The 20,000-nt window shown below is 41.5% G+C and overlaps 1 protein-coding gene across 3 annotated transcripts in view; it reads left to right on the forward strand.

Moving 5' to 3' along the window:
- LZTR1 (leucine zipper like post translational regulator 1) overlaps nucleotides 1-20,000 on the forward strand; it is a 40,740-nt gene that overhangs the window by 6,136 nt on the left and 14,604 nt on the right. For all 3 annotated transcript variants that reach the window (XM_081947502.1, XM_081947503.1, XM_081947501.1), the window contains exons 6-12: nucleotides 1,905-1,988; nucleotides 2,898-2,955; nucleotides 3,552-3,691; nucleotides 9,513-9,714; nucleotides 10,500-10,610; nucleotides 12,073-12,165; nucleotides 19,006-19,101. In XM_081947502.1, the coding sequence (XP_081803628.1) occupies nucleotides 1,905-1,988; nucleotides 2,898-2,955; nucleotides 3,552-3,691; nucleotides 9,513-9,714; nucleotides 10,500-10,610; nucleotides 12,073-12,165; nucleotides 19,006-19,101 (784 nt within the window). The remainder of the gene's footprint in view (nucleotides 1-1,904; nucleotides 1,989-2,897; nucleotides 2,956-3,551; nucleotides 3,692-9,512; nucleotides 9,715-10,499; nucleotides 10,611-12,072; nucleotides 12,166-19,005; nucleotides 19,102-20,000) is intronic.

Here is a 20,000-nt window from a genome sequence, read left to right on the forward strand (position 1 = left end):
GCTTTCCTGCTCCATTCTCCACTGCCAAGTGCAGGGCAAGAAAAGTAGTTTGTTAGTTTACTTCCAACTTCGCGAGATCTTTTTTTTTTTTTTTTGCGAGAACTTGGAAGGTATTTTCTGGTATTTTTTTTACCATAGGCACACAGTCTACTTTTCTTGTCCTGCATGTGGAGCGGAGAATGGAGCTGGAAAGCAAGTTAGTGAAGGGATGTGGCCGTCTTGGAGGGGGAGGGTGTGTGTGTGTGTGTGTTCGTTCGTTCTGCCAGGAAGAGCTCCCCACTCCCGGGAAGCCAGAGCAGCACAGTCAGCTGTTCCGCGGCCAGCAAGCAGGACAGGCGAAGTCCAGGATGCAAGGAGAACTTGGGTCATTGTGGCCACAGGCAAGCAGATGGTGGAACGGAGAGGGTGGGGCTGGTGGGCTTGCTGCTTCCTGCCCCTGAAAAATAATAAGCCCTCCCCCTTTAATAAGCCCAAGGCCATATTTCGTGGGTCAAAAAAATATAAGACCCTGTCGTATTTTCAGGGAAACACGGTATATGTATTATTACATAATCCTGTAAAAAGTGCAGATTCATAGAACAGCACTCAGAGTAGTAATTTTGTATATAATTATGAAGGCTGCAAAGTGGTCTAGAGATTTAAAAAATTTAGCCCTTTTTAGTTGATAAGCAGAATAACATAAAACCCACTACGGTAGAAGTCTTCTTTCAATCCATTTGCCTAAAAGAATCAGTAAAAGGCAGTGATCAGTGGCTGTAGATAAAGCTAAATAAAGAACAAATGCTTTTATTTAGTCAGGACCCCAAATCAAACTAAAACTAAAAAAATAGGCTGTTAAAAGGTGCCAGCCCTTGATTTATATACTTAAGTATATGGTAAGTATGGTAAGTATATTTATATACTTAGTAAATAAACCTAAAACATTACTTCTATGATTGACTTCACTAATTCAAAAAGGAAAAAAAATTCAATTAACTGTTGCTTTTTTCTTGACATGCAACTGTAACTGAATTAACATTTTGCTAAGCCTGAGACAGGATCTGGAGTTTTTAATGTGTTGATTTGTTTTTGCTCTCTCATTAAACCACGAATACCAAAATCTTTTAAATTATTTATCCCTCCAAACCATCCATTCCTCCATCCATCTAAAGCAACTCTGGCCAGATAATATAAGATTAAAAGAATAATAAGTAAATAATGTAGATAAGTTATAAGTATTATAGATAAACATATGCTCATCATCAAATCATATATATATATTATTTATTAGCACAAATACAACACAAATATAAAAAGGCAACATTAAAAATAAAAATATGGGTTTCTGCCTGCATGGTTTTCTGTGATGAGCCGAAGGACAGAAAGAGGGAGGAGTGAGCTCCCTCCCATATTTGGGCATACCAGTGGTTGTAACACATACATACCTATTTCCCTGGCTTAGCTGATAAAGGAGGAGAACCGGTGGTGTAGTGACTAGTAAGTCTGCCTAATATGTAACACATCCCAGGTTCAAATCCCAGTAAGGGTATGGCTAGCTGATGAGAGCTAAATAGCTTGAAATGGATCCATACTAGTCTCCCTTTATTTATTTATCAGCACAAATACAACACACGCACACAGACACACACACACACACACACACACACACACATACATACATACATATATATATATATATATCCAGATCAGAGATATTTTGCAGTTTGGTCCAAACTTATGTTCTAGTAAAAACATTTCATAGCATGTAGCCAGAAAAAGTATATGGTGTTCTGTACTAAAACTTAACTATTCCCCAAATAGTTACATTTTGATAGTATTCATTCCTTTAGGTATCTAATAATCAGCTTTTTATCATTCTTGTGGAACTGTATTAGCAGTTAAGATACTGGTAAATTTGTCTTTAGATTACCAGTTGCCCGGTCAGCTCATGGTGCAACCGTCTATAGTGATAAATTGTGGATCTTTGCAGGATATGATGGAAATGCACGGTAAGATACATTATTTGTCTAAAGCTATGATTATTTTTATTAATAATTATAAGGCAACTCATTTTAAGACTCTTGATGTGATAAAATGAAGATAGATTTACTTGCATGTCTTTATTAGTATTTTAGTTTACTATTGATTTATTATGATATTCAGAAATTCATTATTAAGACCTAATTTGCAGTTTATTGTGCAATTTAAATGAAATAAATTATATGAGATTTGTTGTTCTAACATATGTTTCTTCATTGGAAAAATATGTTTCTATCTTCTGGAGCCTTTTTTCTCAAGAAAATTAATTAGTAATAATATATAATATTTGGCCAAACCTGCTTTGACCAAATATTATGATAAGTTTTTTACTGTCTCCCTAACTTCCAAAACCTAGTTGCTTGTCTCTCCAATATAATTCTTCCCTAATCTAAAACAAATTCATGAAGGGTAATTAAGGATATAGATGATTGAATTATGAATGTTTAAACATATCTCAGGAGTTTGGGATCAGTTCCTTGCATTAAAAAATGGAATCCATTTCAAAAAGTCCCCTCAGATTCTCTATGGATTAATTTTCCAATGTGGAAGAGAAGGTGAGAAATAATCTCTGGAGCAAAATTCAGGCTTTATATCTTGGAACTCTAGTTATGACAATTGCTTACAGTGACGGTAGGTAACAGGGATTGTAGGTTGCACACTGCACTCCTTTTGGCCCCCAAATCGTACAGTCTCCTTGGATCTCTATCACTGAACTTTGACTTTTACCATTTTATGCTCCTGGGGAACTGTTAATATATGTTCAATTCTAATATCTATTAGGGCTTTGGGTTGGAAATTTTCCTTCAAGTAAAATAGATTGTGCTGTTACTGTTACATTCCTACAAGTATATTAAAAGTTGTATTTTCCTTCAATACAGATTAAATGATATGTGGACTATTAGTTTACAAGACAGAGATTTAACGTGTTGGGAAGAGGTAAGACAATATCTTAATATTGTTAAATGTTGGATTAAAATATAATCCCTGAATGAGAGTTGAGGTTAATCTATTTAGAAATGGATTGTAGTGGAAGGGTGAATGGATATTCCTAATTCAACAATTGTCAGTATTTCAGAAACATATTTGAACGAAGTATTGGATGTATAGTTCTAACTGTGTGCAATTCTTCATATTTAAGTTACATTGTTCCTGCTAGATTATACCTTAGATAACTAAGACTGAAATCCTCATTTTTCAGGAGTAGGCTTATTAAATGTATTTTTACTTTTAGCAAGGGTACATAGATACGGTATGGAAACCAAATTGCTGAGCTTTCAGTATCTGGTTTTAAAAAGTTTAATTCTTGTTTATTTTCTGATAGTATGAACAAATCACAATACATTTCAGTCTTCAAATTAACAATGAATCTATAGCTCTGACTAGCTGGTGGGGAATGGAAGGATTAATAGTATAAATCCTTCCACTTCCCTGCCATCCAGTCAGAGGTGAAGAAGCTTCTTGAATGAGAAGCGAAACATCTTCAAAGAAAAACCACAATTTATTGCAATTTATTTTGTGGTATTGCTTTTCAGATTAAACAAACTGGTGAGATTCCTCCTTCATGCTGTAATTTTCCTGTAGCTGTCTGCAAAGAAAGGATGTTTGTTTTTTCTGGCCAGAGTGGAGCAAAGATTACCAATAATCTTTTTCAGTTCGAATTCAAAGAAAAAATGTATGTATGAAATATAACTGAGCAAAAACAAATAAATTTTAAAATAAGTATCTTGGATTTGCAGTATCTAGTGGAAATGTTTACTATAATTTAAATTCAAAAGCTCTTGAAAAATGATTTGAAAAGCATTCCCCTGATTTGATTTGATGCTGCCATCTTTTTATTCTAACTTCTTTGTATTGTTGTGATGCTATTGTGCTTTTATTTTTTATGCTCTCTCTTACATTATATTTTTTCTTTGTAAAATGCCAAGAGTCATTTTGATCGCAGTAGCATAGAAGTATGTTTAATAAATAAATACATTTCTATAAAGTATCTTGGGAGAAAATTGGCAGTTGTGAAGAAATAAAGTTCAATGGAGACATTGAAGAAAAAGCCACTGAAAATGAAAAGCATGAAAGGGCTTTGAGAGCAGTGTGTGTGTGTGTGCGCGCGCGCACGCACGCACTTTCAATTCTGTTTGTGACTACTGATGACTGCCTGGACAATTCCCTGAAGTTGCTTTGGCAAGATTTTTTTGAAAGCACTTTGCTACTACTGCTTCCTAGAGTATGAGAGAATGATAGGCCCAAGGTCACCCATCTCCCTTTGTGGGACTAGAACTCATGGATTCCCAGTTTCCAGTCTGATGGCTTAACTGCAACATCAAACTGGGTCACAGGAGTAGACTATAATATTTCGTATAACTGAAGTAATATTGATTACTTCTGTATTTCTCTTGTTATATGTATTAAAGCAGTCAACCTACATGGATTTAGCTTTACGGTTTCAATAAGGCATTTGCTTGAATTATTTTTATTATGAATGAATTATTCATTATCTGTACAAATTGTAATGGACCAAACAAAAAAAAGACTATCTGAATCCCTTTATTAGGCCATTATGAAATTACATTATATATGCTGGTAGGATGCTCCATCAATACAATACAATAGTAGAGTTGGAAGGGACCTTGGAGGTCTTCTAGTCCAACCCCCTGCCTAGGCAGGAAACCCTATACCGTTTCAGACAAATAGCTATCCATCATCTTCTTAAAGACTTCCAGTGTTGGGGCATTCACAACTTCTGGAGGCAAGCTGTTCCACTGATTAATTGTTCTCACTGTCAGGAAATTTCTCCTCAGTTCTAAGTTGCTTCTCTCCTTGATTAGTTTCCACCCATTGCTTCTTGTTCTACCCTCAGGTGCTTTGGAGAATAGTTTGACTCCCTCTTCTTTGTGGCAACCTCTGAGATATTGGAATAATGCTATCATGTCTCCCCTAGTCCTTCTTTCTCTTAAGCTAAACATACCCAGTTCCTGCAACCGTTCTTCATATGTTTTAGTCTCCAGTCCCCTAATCATCTTTGTTGCTCTTCTCTGCACTCTTTCTAGAGTCTCCACATCTTTTTTACATCGTGGCGACCAGAACTGAATGCAGTATTCCAAGTGTGGCCTTACCAAGGCATTATAAAGTGGTATTAACACTTCACGTGATCTTGATTCTATCCCTCTGTTGATGCAGCCTAGAACTGTGTTGGCTTTTTTGGCAGCTGCTGCACACTGCTGGCTCATATTTAAATGGTTGTCCACTAGGACTCCAAGATCCCTTTCACAGTTACTACTACTGAGTAAGGTATCACCTATACTGTACCTGTGCATTCCGTTTTTGTTGCCTAAATGTAGAACCTTACTCTTTTCACCATTGAATTTCATTTTATTAGATAGTGCCCAATGTTCAAGTTTGTCAAGATCCTTCTGTATCTTAAGCCTATCTTCTGGAGTGTTGGCTATTCCTGCCAGCTTGGTATCATCTGCAAATTTGATGAGTTCCCCATTTATTCCCTCATCCAAATCATTGATGAAGATGTTGAAGAGTACTGGGCCTAAAACAGAGCCTTGGGGTACTCCACTGCATACTTCCCTCCATGTAGATGCAGTTCCATTGAGAACTACACGTTGAGTGCGGTTGGTCAGCCAGTTACCAATCCATCTGGTGGTGAGGCTGTCTAACCCACATTCTTCTACTTTATCTAGTAGTAGGTTATGGTCTACCTTATCAAAAGCCTTACTGAAGTCCAAGTAAACTATATCAACGGCATTCCTCTGGTCCACTAATTTTGTCACATTATCAAAGAATGCAATAAGATTAGTCTGGCATGATCTGTTTTTGACAAATCCATGTTGGCTTTTGGCTATTACTTTGTTTGCTTCTAGGTGTTCGCAAATTCGTTGCTTGATTATTTTTTCCAGAATCTTTCCTGGTATTGAGGTTAGGCTGATAGGTCTGTAGTTTCCTGGATCTAATTTTTTCCCTTTTTTGAAGATGGGAACCACATCAGCTCTTTTCCAGTCCTCTGGTAGTTCCCCGGTGTTCCAGGATCTCTGAAAGATATAATTCAGTGGTTCTGAGATCTCGTCTGCTAGTTCCTTCAGAACTCTGGGGTGTAATCCATCCGGTCCTGGTGATTTGAACTCATCTAGGGTAGACAGGTGCTCACTTACCATTTTCTTCCCTATTTCAATTTGTGTTCCTAATTTTGTGGTGCTGCTTTTGATAGGTTGGACTGTTTTATCCCTTTGTGTAAAGACAGATGCAAAACATGAGTTAAATAGTTCTGCTTTCTCCCTGTTGCTTGTCACCTTCTTGCCACTTTCTCCAACAATGGACCAATTGTTTCCTTAACTTTTTTCTTGTTTTTAACATGTTGGAAGAAGCTTTTTTTGTTAATTTTTACTTTTGTGGCAAGCCTTTCTTCATTGTGAGCCTTAGCTTTCCTCACTTCATCTTTACAGGCTCGGGCTATTTGCTGATATTCTGCCTTAGTTATGTCCCCCTCCTTCCACTTTTTATACTTACTTTTTTTGTCTTTCAGTTTGTCAGATAGTTGTTTATGCAGCCATGCTGGTTTCTTTTGGGAGCTGTTGTTTTTCTTCTTCATTGGTATTGTGTTAGACTGGGCTTTTCTAATCTCATTTTTCAAAATTTCCCAAGCTTCTTGAGTTGTTTTCCCCTCGAGGATTCTCATCCATGGAATTTTTCCCAAGCTCTCTCTAAGTTTATTGAAATTAGCTTTCTTAAAGTCCAAGACTCTAGTTTGACTTTGTTCTACTACTTGTGTTTGGATAATGTTGAATTCCAATATTGCATGGTCACTTGCCCCCAGGGTTCCTATGACTTCAACACCTTCTATCATTTCCTCTCTGTTAGTGAGAATTAAGTCCAGTATGGCTGATCCCCTTGTTTCCTTCTCTACTTTTTGGAAAACAAAGTTGTCTGCTAGGTTTGTTAGGAACCTGTTGGATCTTCCACTTGGTGCAGAGTTTGTTTCCCAGTTGATGTCAGGGTAGTTAAAATCTCCCATTACTATTGTGGTGTGCTTCCTACATACCTTAGTTAGCTGACTAGCAAAAAGTTCATCTTCTTCCTCTGCTTGGTTGGGTGGCCTGTAGTATAGACCTATGGCAATGTCATTTCCCCCACAACCTTTAATATTGACCCAAATGCATTCAAGATAGTTCTCATTATTGTTGTGCTCTATTTCTGTAGAGACATAGTTATTTCTTATATATAGTGCAACTCCACCTCCTCTTTTATTTGGTCTATTTCTTTTAAATAATTTAAATCCTTCTAGCTGTATGTTCCATTTGTCAGTTTCATCCCACCAAGTTTCTGTAATGGCAATAATATCATATCTGCCCTCTTTTACTTGAATTTCTAATTCTCCCTGTTTATTCCTCATGCTCTGTGCATTGGTATATAGACATTTGAGTCCATTTTGATTGACCTTGTGTTTACTGTCTACATAACCTGTATTATGCCTGACTGCCCCTATTTTCTTGCCACTTGTGTGATTCATGCACATGGTATGACAATCACTATTACATGCTTGGTTTTGCTTGACAGCAGGAGTGATAATCTTACCTACACACACATCTATGTTACATGCATTTATAACCCTATGAATTTTAGTTTGCTGGGGACAGAGATGTTCTGTATCTATTAATTCTCTGTCCCCGCTCTTCAGTTTAAATGTTTATCAAGAAAATCTGTGAATTTAATGCCAAGTAACTCAGTTCCTTTCTTGGATGGGTGCAACCCATCTCTTTTGTACAGTTTCTCATTGGACCAGCTACAGGCTTCATGACTAATAAAACCAAAGCCTTCCCTTTTACACCACTCCTTTAGCCAAACATTAAACTCTGCTACACGCTGGCCCTTCCCTTTTTGTTCCTTATATACAGGTAAAACCTCTGAAAAGATAAGCCTACAACCTATACTATTAAGTTCATACCCCAAGTTCTGGAAATCATTCTGCACAGAAAGTACATCTTTCTGGGATAGATCATTAGTGCCAAGATGTATAATAGCATCAACGTCACAGTCCTTACTTGCATTCTTGACTATCTTAAGAATACGCCTCTTGTCTCTGCTGGCAGTAGCACCTGGCAGACACCTGACCTCTTTTAAAACCTCCGTATCCTCTCCTAAATTAACATCTCTTACGATTGAATCACCAACCAGAAGGTGACTTCTCTTTTTACATACCTTGATCTTCTTCTGCGACTGATGTGTGATACCTGGTTCCCCTTTTCGCCTTTCCGAAGAAAGTTCTTCGTTTTGGACCACGATCCCCTGCTTATTTGAGTCATCATTATCACAACTGCCTTGACCTATCTCTTTAGTGTCCCCATTAAGGTCAGCAAGGGCACTATATCTGTTTTGCTGGGTCACAGCAAAAGCTTTGGGTTTATGGTTCACAGCTCTCAACCTGCCAGATCCCACAGTTGTCCAGACAGCTCTTCTCCTGCAAGATCTTTGTGGTAGAGGGGGCTGATAGTGTGGCTTCACCATAGAGTGGAATGGCTGACGTAGACACCTAGTTTCTGCTTGGAGAGCACAGATTACAGATTCTAGATAGGTAATCTGCCTATGTAGACTCGTAATTTGTTTACAAAGGGGACAGTATCCAAATTTGAAAAGAGTACTGCGAAAGACAGGTGCAAAACAGCTATTACATTGAACTAAGCCAGTCATTTTGAAATAAATAAAATCACAATCTCAAACACACTAATCCAGAATGTATTATTGCTATTTTGGTTTATAGATCTATTTTGGTTTATATATACCATCAAGTTGATGGTAGCTTATTTTGTCTTATCAAGGCAAACATTCTATAGAGTGATGGACTGAGTTGCATTTCTGTGTTATTTATGAAAACAGATTAAGGGATACTGTTGCAAAACCTACTATAATCATTTAGAATTAACACTTAAACACAGCAAAATGTGAAAAGGATGCACTAATTATAAACTCAACTAAAATGTTATGTGTTCAGTTTAAAAAAATCAGAAAAGAACAACAAAAAATTTATTTAATTCCCATTGTTTTTAATGTACTTACTTCCTAGTTGAGGATTGTATCCAAAACTTTGATTAGCTGATAAGCGGTATAACTATTTGCGAAATATTTTGTACACATAAAAAAGGGAGAGATTAACAATCAAACATACAAAGGAAGATGTGCTTTGCTTCATAAATTTCTTTAAAACAAGGTGCAGAGCATTTCACAGTAAGGACCAGAATTCACCTTTGACTTGGTGAAGTCATGGCAAAAACTAAATCTTATTTAATCTAGATGTAAATCTAAATTCAAACCAACTTTAATTACTGTAAATACATGAAATAATACATTGGGATTATTCTTGAAATTTTCCTTTCTGTGAAACATGACAGCTGTTAGAAGAGTTGTAGGGCTTGGCTGCAGCTCTGTGCATTCCCTCTTTAGAAACTGAAACTCTAAAAATTCAATTAATAAATACTCTTTGTTTTTTAAAATATCAGTTGGACACGAATCCCTACAGAACACTTACTACGGGGCTCTCCACCTCCTCCCCAAAGGAGATATGGTCACACGATGGTTGCTTTTGATCGCCATCTCTATGTGTTTGGTGGTGCTGCAGACAATACGTTGCCTAATGAACTTCATTGCTATGATGTTGACTCTCAGACATGGGAAGTTATCCAGCCAAGTCCAGATAGTGAGGTAAAAATATAATTAATTGCCTTTCATTAGCTTTGCAAAATCTCTGATTTAACAAATTGATTTCATATATGAGAGATAGAATTATAAGGAAGGAAGGAAGAGTGTAAATGGTATAAATGCTGTTATTAAACATGGAACAAATTACCACTGGAATTTTAACAGGTTATTAAATAATATAAAAAATACTTATTCACTCAGGCCTTTTAGTGTTTTGGTGTCTTGATGCTGAATATGTTAAATGTTTAGTTTAGTTTTATTATGTTTTGTTTTAACATTTGTTGTTTTATTGCACATTTGTAAGCTTGTCAGATCCATTAAGGAAACGGATGTTATACAATGTGTGGGGTACATATGTGAACAATTGGGGTGGTTCCTGAGTAAAAGGGGCATTTAATCACAGCTAATCTACTGATGAGAGGTGGAGCATTGTAAAATGGTAAACAAAGTGAAGGCTTTGCCCTTCAGGGATATACCCACTCTTTCTTGTGAATACTAAGATACATTTTCCTTGGTTTGATGTTGGATTGAGAGATTTCTCTCTCTCTTTCTTTGTCTGTATTAAAAAGACTCTATTCTTTTTAAATATAAACTGACCTGTATACAATTGTATATGGTGGTGGATCAACATATGTGCTATATTTCCCACAGAGTTGTGTTGAATCTCAGGCCTTGAAAACTGATTTTAGACTAGAAAATATTGGTTACAGAGCACCAGCGAGGAAAACTGAATTTGTGATTATGCACCATAATATTTGTAAAGGGTGTTTTGCATTCTTTGTTTCTAGTTGCCAACTGGAAGACTCTTCCATGCTGCAGCTGTTATCTGTGATGCCATGTATATCTTTGGAGGGACAGTGGATAATAACATCAGAAGTGGAGAAATGTATAGATTTCAGGTAATATATTGAAAGTGTTGGTCATTGATTAATATAAGAAGATACTAGTTTAAGTTTCGACAATGAACAACTTACTATTTACAGTAGGTTTACTATTTAATATTTATATAGCATAGAATTTTATTTTGGAGCATGATTTTTTGATCAGAAAGAGACTGCTACATCTTATATCAAGAGTTGCAGGGAGATATCTAACATTAAAAATGATTTTCATGGAATATAATGGAAAAGTTTCCTTCTTTAGCTAGTTGAGATCTGATGTACAAGTTGAGAGCTATGTTAACTTGTCACAGAAACAAGTTAAAGTGCAATTATCTCACACTAAAGAAGCATCAAGATCTAGCAGAGTTATTTTCATTCGCAGAAATTTAGAATCCAGCTGATGTGATTTCATATTTGAACTTGTGTTTCTCCCACCACTTTTCCCACCATTTTTCTTTTTGTATAAAATTGAGTAGTTTCCAACATTGCAAGTTGTCTAATTTTATTCCTGGATCTTCTGAACAGTTTGTGTTGTAAATAGTTAATATTTCATATACATAACTTTTCCGTGTAGAGTTGCTTCTGTATGGTTGTGTTTCAAGAAACAACCCACACTAGCAGTCCTCAACCTTTTTGGCTTGGCAGCCTAGCTGGGGGGAGTCAAGGGGAACTGGGCCATGCAAACGGTGGCTGGCATTCAGACAGCCCTTGCACGAGCAGTGGGCCGGCAATCACGCAGCTCAACTTGCAGAAATAGCAGACTGGTGCACACATGGACAAGTGCCCATCAACCTGTCACTTGCTCAAGTTGAGGTACACACGAAGGTACTCCAGCCAGCCACTGTCACAGCCCAATTCCTTATAAACCATGGCCCGGCAGTAGGCCTCAGCCCAGTGGTTGGGGACCTCTGATCTACACTTCTGTTTCCTTATCTTTATCTTTATCTTATCTTATATTATTAGTTCTTTCGTCTGCTATTTATTGCCCAATTTCTGCATTCTGCATACCATTTTCTGTCCTAAGAGGAAATAATACAATGAATATGTAGTATTCATTGTGCATAAATTAAAAGTCAAAGTTTTTCTTGGTACTATTTTTTATTAAAATGGTGTAGAGCAGCGGTTCTCAACCTGTGGGTCGTGACCCCTTTGGGGGTTGAACAACCCTTTCACAGGGGTCACCTAAGACCATCGGAAAACACATAGTTTCGATGGTCTTAGAAACCAAGACACGGCTCCTCTATGATTGGGGGGTCACCGCAACATGAGGAACTGTATTAAAGGGTTGCTGCATTGGGAAGGTTGAGAACCACTGGTGTAGAGCAAAGAGAGTTAAATCTTCCAAATAGTGTACCATTATATTGGTTCAATGACATAAAGAGTTAATAATACTTACGTAATCTGTTCATGCCAAACTGTCGGTCATAGCAGTAAAACTTTCCATTTCAGACTGTAACATAGCAATAACTTTTGATTTCAGTTTTCATGTTATCCAAAATGTACTTTACATGATGACTATGGAAGACTATGGGAAAACAGGCAATTCAGTGATCTAGAATTTGTGCTTGGGGAGGTAAGTGAATTCTAATGACATGGCTGAAAAGTTTTCTCTGCAGGAAATATATGTATATATCATCTTATATACTTTTTACTTTGTCTGTTATTTATTAATATAGTTGTATTAACTGCGATAAGGGGCTTGGAAATATTTCCAGGGGCCAGGCTGTGTATGATTTCCCTGTTATATTGATAAAGAAAAACTAAAGAAAAGCTTAGAAGAAAGATGAGAAAGTGAAAAATGTGTTCTGTTGTTTTCTGCTTTTGAGATATGAGTAAAGAAAACAGCTAAAGAAAGCAGTTCTCCTGTGCGCTGCTTGGAGAGTCCAAGCATGGGTTAACACAGCCTAACTGCCCTAGGACTGACTGAGTTTTTTTCTTGACCACGCCCCCTTTGCCTCTGGCAGGTCAGTTTTAAAAACTCAGTCCGCCCGATAGGACTGTTAAAGGGGAGTTCTTCAGTTTAGGCTTTTTGCTTGGACTCCCCACATCAGCATTAAAGAATTCTTGACCATTTCTTTTTTGGCATCATCTAAGCCTTTCTTGACAGCTCAGGAGGTCTGATATTCATCATCTGCTGCATGTAAGCCAAACGAGGCAGGCTTGAGGCTTGCCCGGCTCCTGCCGGCGAGCGGAATCGGTATGAGGGACAAACAGCTGTTTGGCACTGGGGATCTCTTCTTAAAGCCGCGGAAGCCTTTTTCGGACCCTTTAGGTGCCCTAATGGCTTCCAAATTCTGCCTGGCAACAGCGGCGGCCATTTTAAACCTTTCACGCCCTTTTCTCCACTTCGGAGAGGGTTGCCTTGGTTACTGAGGCTGCGCGCGCAGCGGCGGCCATTTTAGAGCACCAAATTGCCTCAGGATTCAAACGGCAGAGCTTACAGACCTCGCAGTCAGACCTCGACAGTAGCAGCAGCAGCAGCAACGCTTAGTGACTGAGGGCCTTGTCCGGGGCTCCGGCAAGGCCGAACGTCTCGAATACAGCCGTTTCGCACTCCAAGGCAGGGATTTCGCCGGCTGGCTTCCCTTGCCTATTACAGCAACCGCGGACGTTTCGTGGCTGTCTGGCTCGTCCCAGCGGTGCCCTCCAGACCCATCCAGCCTTCCTGTGACTCCAGATCAACAATGGCAGACGAAGGTTTGGAGGTGCAGGCTGGGCCTTCTTCCAAGAGGCCCAGAGTGGAGCCCCCCCCCCAAAGGAAACAAGGGAGGGAGAGGCAATCCCAATAGATCCCCTTCCCGAGCCTCAGGGGACTTACCCACCAGTAAGGAGGGAACCCTTAGAGGCCATACCTCACAGGCCCAGAAAGCCAGCAGGTCCCCAGATCAAGAGGAGGCATGGGCAAGGCCTCATTCTCCCCAAGGGAAGGTTCAGGATCAGGACTCTCCCCACCAGGATGGATCACCTCCATCAACTGGGGGGATTTCAAGGGACTCCTCCCCAGATGCCTCCTGGGGCTACCCAGACTCTCCCAGTTCTTCTGTTAGGGAGGAATTGGAACCATATCAGGATATATTTCAGAGGGAGGAAAGGAGAACCTCCAAGGGCTCCAGGGGACGCCCAAGAGAGGACAAGGGTCCCGCATTATCAGCTGAAATGAAGGAGATCATAACTAAGGCCATCTCCCAAGGAATAGCTGATGGTCTCAAACAGAAAGAGACTGGTTCTGCTAGCACTCCTAAAGCCAGGGCAACCCCCGCCCCTGTAGGAGACCATGCCCCTGCTTCGCCTGGCACCTCTATTGCCACAGAGGACACAGGATTAGAGGAGGGGGAAATAGAGGATTTCGAATTATTGGAGGATGAGGATCTTCCTCTTGATAAACCGGCCTTTACAGGGTTATTCAAACCATCCCTGTTTAAATCCATCCTTCACAAGGCCATAGCAGCCACTGAACTTGGTCCCACTCCCAAGAGTGCCTCGACCACCCCCCCTCCCACTAAGGATCATAAGGAAGGTTTATTCCAGGAACCTTCCCCAACCCAGGAACTGATTCCCGTTCCGGACTTATTCCTGGACGTAGTCCAAAGGCAGTGGGTCCAACCTGGTACCCTGACAAATCCCAGCGGGGGGGACAAATCCCTTTACGCTGTAGAAGACAAAATGGATGAGGTGCTGAAGTTGCCTGAGGTGGATGCCCCGGTGGTCTCTCTAACTTCTACTTCTAATCTTCCAGCAGATTTACTCGAAGGGCTCAAGGCCGAGGACAAACGTTCAGAGAAGGCGTGCCACAAGACGCACCAGGCGGCTGCCTGGGCCATTAGAGCATCCACCTCGGCATCATTCTTCACCAGGGCTTCTCTTCTTTGGCTACGACAACTCAGGTCCAAACCTCCCTCAGCGGGTTCTAGATGGCGGCATGACATCAATAAGATAATAACCGCCGTAGAGTACTCAGCGGATGCCTCCCTTAATGCGGCCAAATTCGCATCTAGGGCTTTGGCATCCAATGTGACATCACGTCGCCTGTTGTGGCTTCGCCACTGGCAGGCTGATATGAAGGCCAAATGGAAGCTTGCTTCCGCCCCATTTAAGGGAGGGCAACTCTTCGGGGAGGCCCTGGAGAAGTTTGTCATTGAAACTAAGGACAAACGTAAAATTCTCCCGGCCACCCTGAAGAAATCTGAACGTAAAGGTTCAGGTTCATTCAGGAGACAGCCCTTTAGAGCGCAGGATAACTCTCAAGCTTCCGGCTCTAATTCTTCTTATCAGAGACCATTTCCCCAGACAGGAGACAGGGGGCAGGACAGAACAAATTACGGGTCCAGAGGAAGGCAGCAACAACAGCATTCCTTTCGGAAGCCATTTCGTGGGGGATCCAATTCCCGACAGTTTCGTAGGGGGAAGTGACCATCACAGGGATCCTCCCATAGGGGGTCGGCTCCAGATATACGCCGACAGGTGGGAGGAGATAACATCAGACACTTTGGTCCTCAACACAATCAGGAGGGGCCTAGTGCTGGAATTTCTATCCTTCCCTCAACAAAAATTTATTCGTTGTCCCACCCCCAAGAATCCCCAAAAGAAAGAGCTCATGCAGAAGGAGATCCTCCATCTGCTCGAGATCAGGGCCATAGAACCCGTTCCCAAGGAACAGGAAAAACGAGGATATTATTCCATCCTCTTTCTAGTCCCAAAGAACTCAGGGGGGTGGAGGGCCATCTTGGATCTAAAGTGCCTAAATCAGCATCTGGCATACAAAAGGTTCAAGATGCAGTCCCTCCACTCCATCCTGGCTTGCACTCGACAGGGGGATCTCCTCACATCAATAGATTTGAAGGAAGCTTACCTCCATGTCCCCATCCACCCTGCCCACAGAAGGTTCCTGAGGTTCCACTACGACGGGAGGCACTATCAATACAGGGCCCTGCCATTCGGCCTCTCATCTGCCCCCAGGACCTTCACCAAGATCTTGGCAGTGGTGGCGGCCCACCTCCGAAATCGACCAATTCGGCTAGAGTGTTATCTAGACGACATAATAATTCATTCTTCCAACCAGAAACAGGCCCGAAGGGACGTTCAGGTGACCATACGCACCCTACAACATCACGGGTTTTCAGTGAACCTACAGAAGAGTCACCTAGAACCGACCACCCGAATCCAACATCTCGGCGCCATAATCGACTCCGTCTCCTGCCAGGTATTTCTGTCTCCAGACAGGATGGCGAACCTTCAGAGCAAACTTCGTCTATGCAAAAGTCCCAGGTCAGTGCCGATTTTACAATTATCCCAGCTCCTGGGCATCATGATCTCCTGCCTAAAGGTAGTTCCCTGGGCACGGCTTCACGCAAGGGAGCTGCAATGGTTCCTTCTGCCAATGCAGAGGTCAAGGGACAGCAACTCGCTACGGCTCGTGAAACTAACGCCAAAAGTACTTCGCTCCTTGAGTTGGTGGAGCACAGTGGCGGTCAGGAAGGGGTGCCTCTTCAAGGAGCCCGAAAGGCTGGTTGTAACAACAGATGCCAGCCTACAGGGATGGGGAGCGCACTGCCAGGGACATCTTGCGCAGGGCAAATGGACACAGAGGGAGGCGGCCCACAGCATAAACTGGCTAGAACTGAGGGCCGCCCGTCTCGCTCTACGTCATTTTGCATCTCAGATTGTGGGCCATCATGTACTGTTGTTAACAGACAATGTTGCCACAAAGGCCCACATCAACAGGCAGGGAGGCACGCACTCCAAAAATCTCATGCAGTAGGTGGAACTGTTGGGCAGATGGGCGGAGCGACATCTGGCGTCCATAACAGCGGACCACATATCGGGGACGAGCAACCAAGAGGTGGATTGGCTGAGTCGGCAGACGATAGACCACTCAGAATGGCGGCTGCATCCGGACATCTTCTCTCAGATCGTGGAGAAGTTCGGCAAACCACAAGTAGACCTGTTTGCAACCAACACCAACACACATCTGCCCCGCTTCTTCACTCGATACCACTCGCCCTTAGCGGAGGGGATGGACGCGCTGAGGAGCACTTGGCCCTCAGGACTCCTGTACGCGTTTCCGCCGCTTCCTCTCATACCTCAAGTAGTGGCCAAATTACTGTCAGAAAGGACTAATCCTAGTGGCTCCTCACTGGCCCAGGAGGTCCTGGTACGCGGACCTTGTCAGTCTCTCCATCCAAAGGCCGTGGAGGATTCCGCAGGAGCAGATCTCCCTCAGCCAAGGTCACATCAAGCATCCAGATCCCCAGTGGCTACAACTAGCCGTCTGGCGCTTGAGGGGGAACTCCTGAGGAAACAGAGGTTCTCAGACAAGGTCATCAAAACTATTCAAGCGTCCAGGAGACCTTCCACCACTAGAATATACGAATACACGTGGAACGCCTTTTCTTCTTGGTGTCAGGAGAAGGGTGTGCAGGACACTTCGGCTTCAGTGCCAAATTTGCTGGAATTTCTCCAAGAGGGTTTGGACAGGGGCCTCGCGCCCAACACGCTCAAGAGGCAGGTGGCGGCTCTATCCACCATTCTTACCTGTAAATCCTCTCGATCCCTGAGTCAACACCCACAAGTAAAGAGCTTCCTCAAGGGGGCGATGAACATCTCCCCTCAGGTGGTTCATCGATATCCCTCCTGGGATTTACCATATGTCTTGAAGGCTTTGACGGGGGCTCCCTTCGAACCTCTCAGGAAGGCAAGCCTCCATCATCTGACTATTAAGACGGCCTTCCTCATAGCTATAACATCGGCTCGCAGAATATCTGAATTGGCTGCGCTATCTGTGAGGGAGGACCTTTGCATTATTCATAATGACAGAATCATATTGAGACTTGATCCATCCTTTATACCTAAGATGAATACTCAATTCCATAGAGCCCAGGAAGTGATCCTTCCTAATTTTTGTCCAAATCCAGTGCATCAAAAGGAAAAAATCTGGCATAAACTAGATGTACGAAGGACAGTCAAAATTTACATTAAACGATCAAAGGAGTTTCGGCGTTCCGAATCCCTTTTTGTTTCCTTTCACCCTGGGTCCCTTGGTCGCAAGGTTTCGTCCCACACAATTGGACGCTGGCTGAGGGCTTGCATCAAGCTTGCCTATGAAGCGCAAGGCAGAACTGCACCACGCAGAGTAACGGCGCACTCAACTAGGAGCGCTGCAACTTCAGCTGCATGGGCGACCCAGGCGTCTATTATAGACATTTGCAGAGCGGCCACGTGGGCCTCGCCCACGGCGTTCATCAAGAACTATAAAATTGACACCTTTGCCTCTGCAGAAGCCTCCTTCGGAAGACGTATATTACAAAGAGTTGTGGAGGCTACGAAGGACACTGACTCAACCCGCCCTGGGACACAATAGCTTGGGTATGTCCCATGCTTGGACTCTCCAAGCAGCGCACAGGAGAAAGACCGTTGGCTTACCTGAACGGTCGTTCTCTGGGCGCTGCGGGAGAGTCCAACCCCGCCCAGGGTTTGAGAAACCAGAACTAAGGCCTTACAGGAACTGGTTGAGGGCGTCCTATTGAAATTTTTGTTTTTAAAACTGACCTGCCAGAGGCAAAGGGGGCGTGGTCAAGGAAAAAACTCAGTCAATCCTAGGGCAGTTAGGCTGTGTTAACCCATGCTTGGACTCTCCCGCAGCGCCCAGAGAACGACCGTTCAGGTAAGCCAACGGTCTTTTTCATAACTTCAAAAACAGATACTTCTCCAGTCCCAATATAATCACTTGATTCCAGAAGAATGTCAATTAGATAGTTACTGTTTATATAAAGACCATAGATGAACTATGTTACTGGTTTACTATATATTCTCAGCCTATATAATGCTCATTTCTTTGGCTTAGTAATAATCTGTTCATTTACTGGAGAAGTGAATTTTTCTTTCAGCCCCTACCCACGATTATCAGAGAACATAAAGAAAAGCAAACCGCTTCTCTGTATGTTTAGAATTGTTACTCATCAGTTTTCTACTTTGCTTCAGTTTTGTAATTGCTCCTTTATTAAATGAGAACTGATTTTTTCCTTTTTTGTTGTTACTGTTGGATGTATGGTTTTTTTTCTGTTTTGTATTTTTTCCTATTGATAAAACATAATAAATATATATTAAAGAACTGAATAGAAGTTAGTCTCTTGAAAATGGGAGGATACTCTTTCAGAATTTTTTCACAATCGTAGAAGCTTCCTAAAATAGATTTCGTGCAGATACAGAATATATGAGTGACTGCCCAAATGACCATTCCTAGTAAATTAATAATCGAAACCAGCCCTTATCAATAAAAATAAACAATGTTGTTTATTATGTATATATAAAATATAGATAAAAACTGGCTAAATTTCCAATATATAGCATTTTTAATGTTCAGTGATCAGCAAAATCCTGCAATTCCTTTTCCATGCTATCTCCCTATTTCTGACAGAAAGAAGAGAGGGTCCGAGGGCATGCAGCAATTGTCACAGCTCGCTGTAAATGGCTGAGGAAGAAAATTACACAGGCAAAAGAAAGGCTGAAACAGGTATGATTCATTACAAATATTTATTGGATCCCACTTTTCCAATTTATCTTCAGCAGTAAATGAGGACATTGTGTAAATTACTAATATTTAACCATAAACATAAGTTAGAATATGTTTGTTTGTAGCAATCAGCTCTTCTCTCCAAGAATAGCTCTATCAGGCCATTTATTTGTGATTTGTTTACAGCAATATATTGCTGTAAAAAGCATACAATAAAGGATATTATTACTAGAACTAACTAGAGACCATTATCTGTTCTGACCCCCCTCTCCACGCCTGTGAATAAATCAGAACACAGGCTTGTCTGTTTGCCACTGTTTAATTACTGAGATAACGAACCTTTTGGCTGAGGGCCCAGACAACTCACGTTCAATAGAACAACCCAGATAATTCAAATGAAGCAGTGCAGATAGTCCAAAAGAGCAGACACGGCTAGAATACACAGATAGATTTTCTTAACTACTAATTCAAACAGTTGTTTCCTGCAAATGTCCCCTCCCAACGCCTCACCTATAATCTCTCTTGGGAGGGTCCAATCCACAACCACCTTTGCTTAATCATCTTCTGTGAGTCTGCCTGCGGAGTTGCTGCTTCCGTTTCTCAGCCCTTCTCAATCTAGCATCAGGGACAAACTGCCTTTGATCCTCCCCACTCCTCCATGCCTCAGGCGCCTCCTGGTGGCCAACCAGCCCCTCTGGTCCCTGCTCTGAGTCTGAACCCTGCACAAGGTCCTCCACATCGTCCAGGGCAGACTCATATGCTTCCTCGCTATCCGAGTCCATCAGCAGCTCAATCGGATCCTGCTGGGCCACAACAATTGTCATTTCTTAGCTAAAGTTTAATGCTTATGTTCTCCATTCACAGTATCTTTTGATACATACCTAATTGAAATAAATGGA

This window comes from Natrix helvetica (assembly GCF_964273705.1).
Source record: "Natrix helvetica genome assembly, chromosome: 3".
NCBI classification, from domain to species: domain Eukaryota; kingdom Metazoa; phylum Chordata; class Lepidosauria; order Squamata; family Natricidae; genus Natrix; species Natrix helvetica.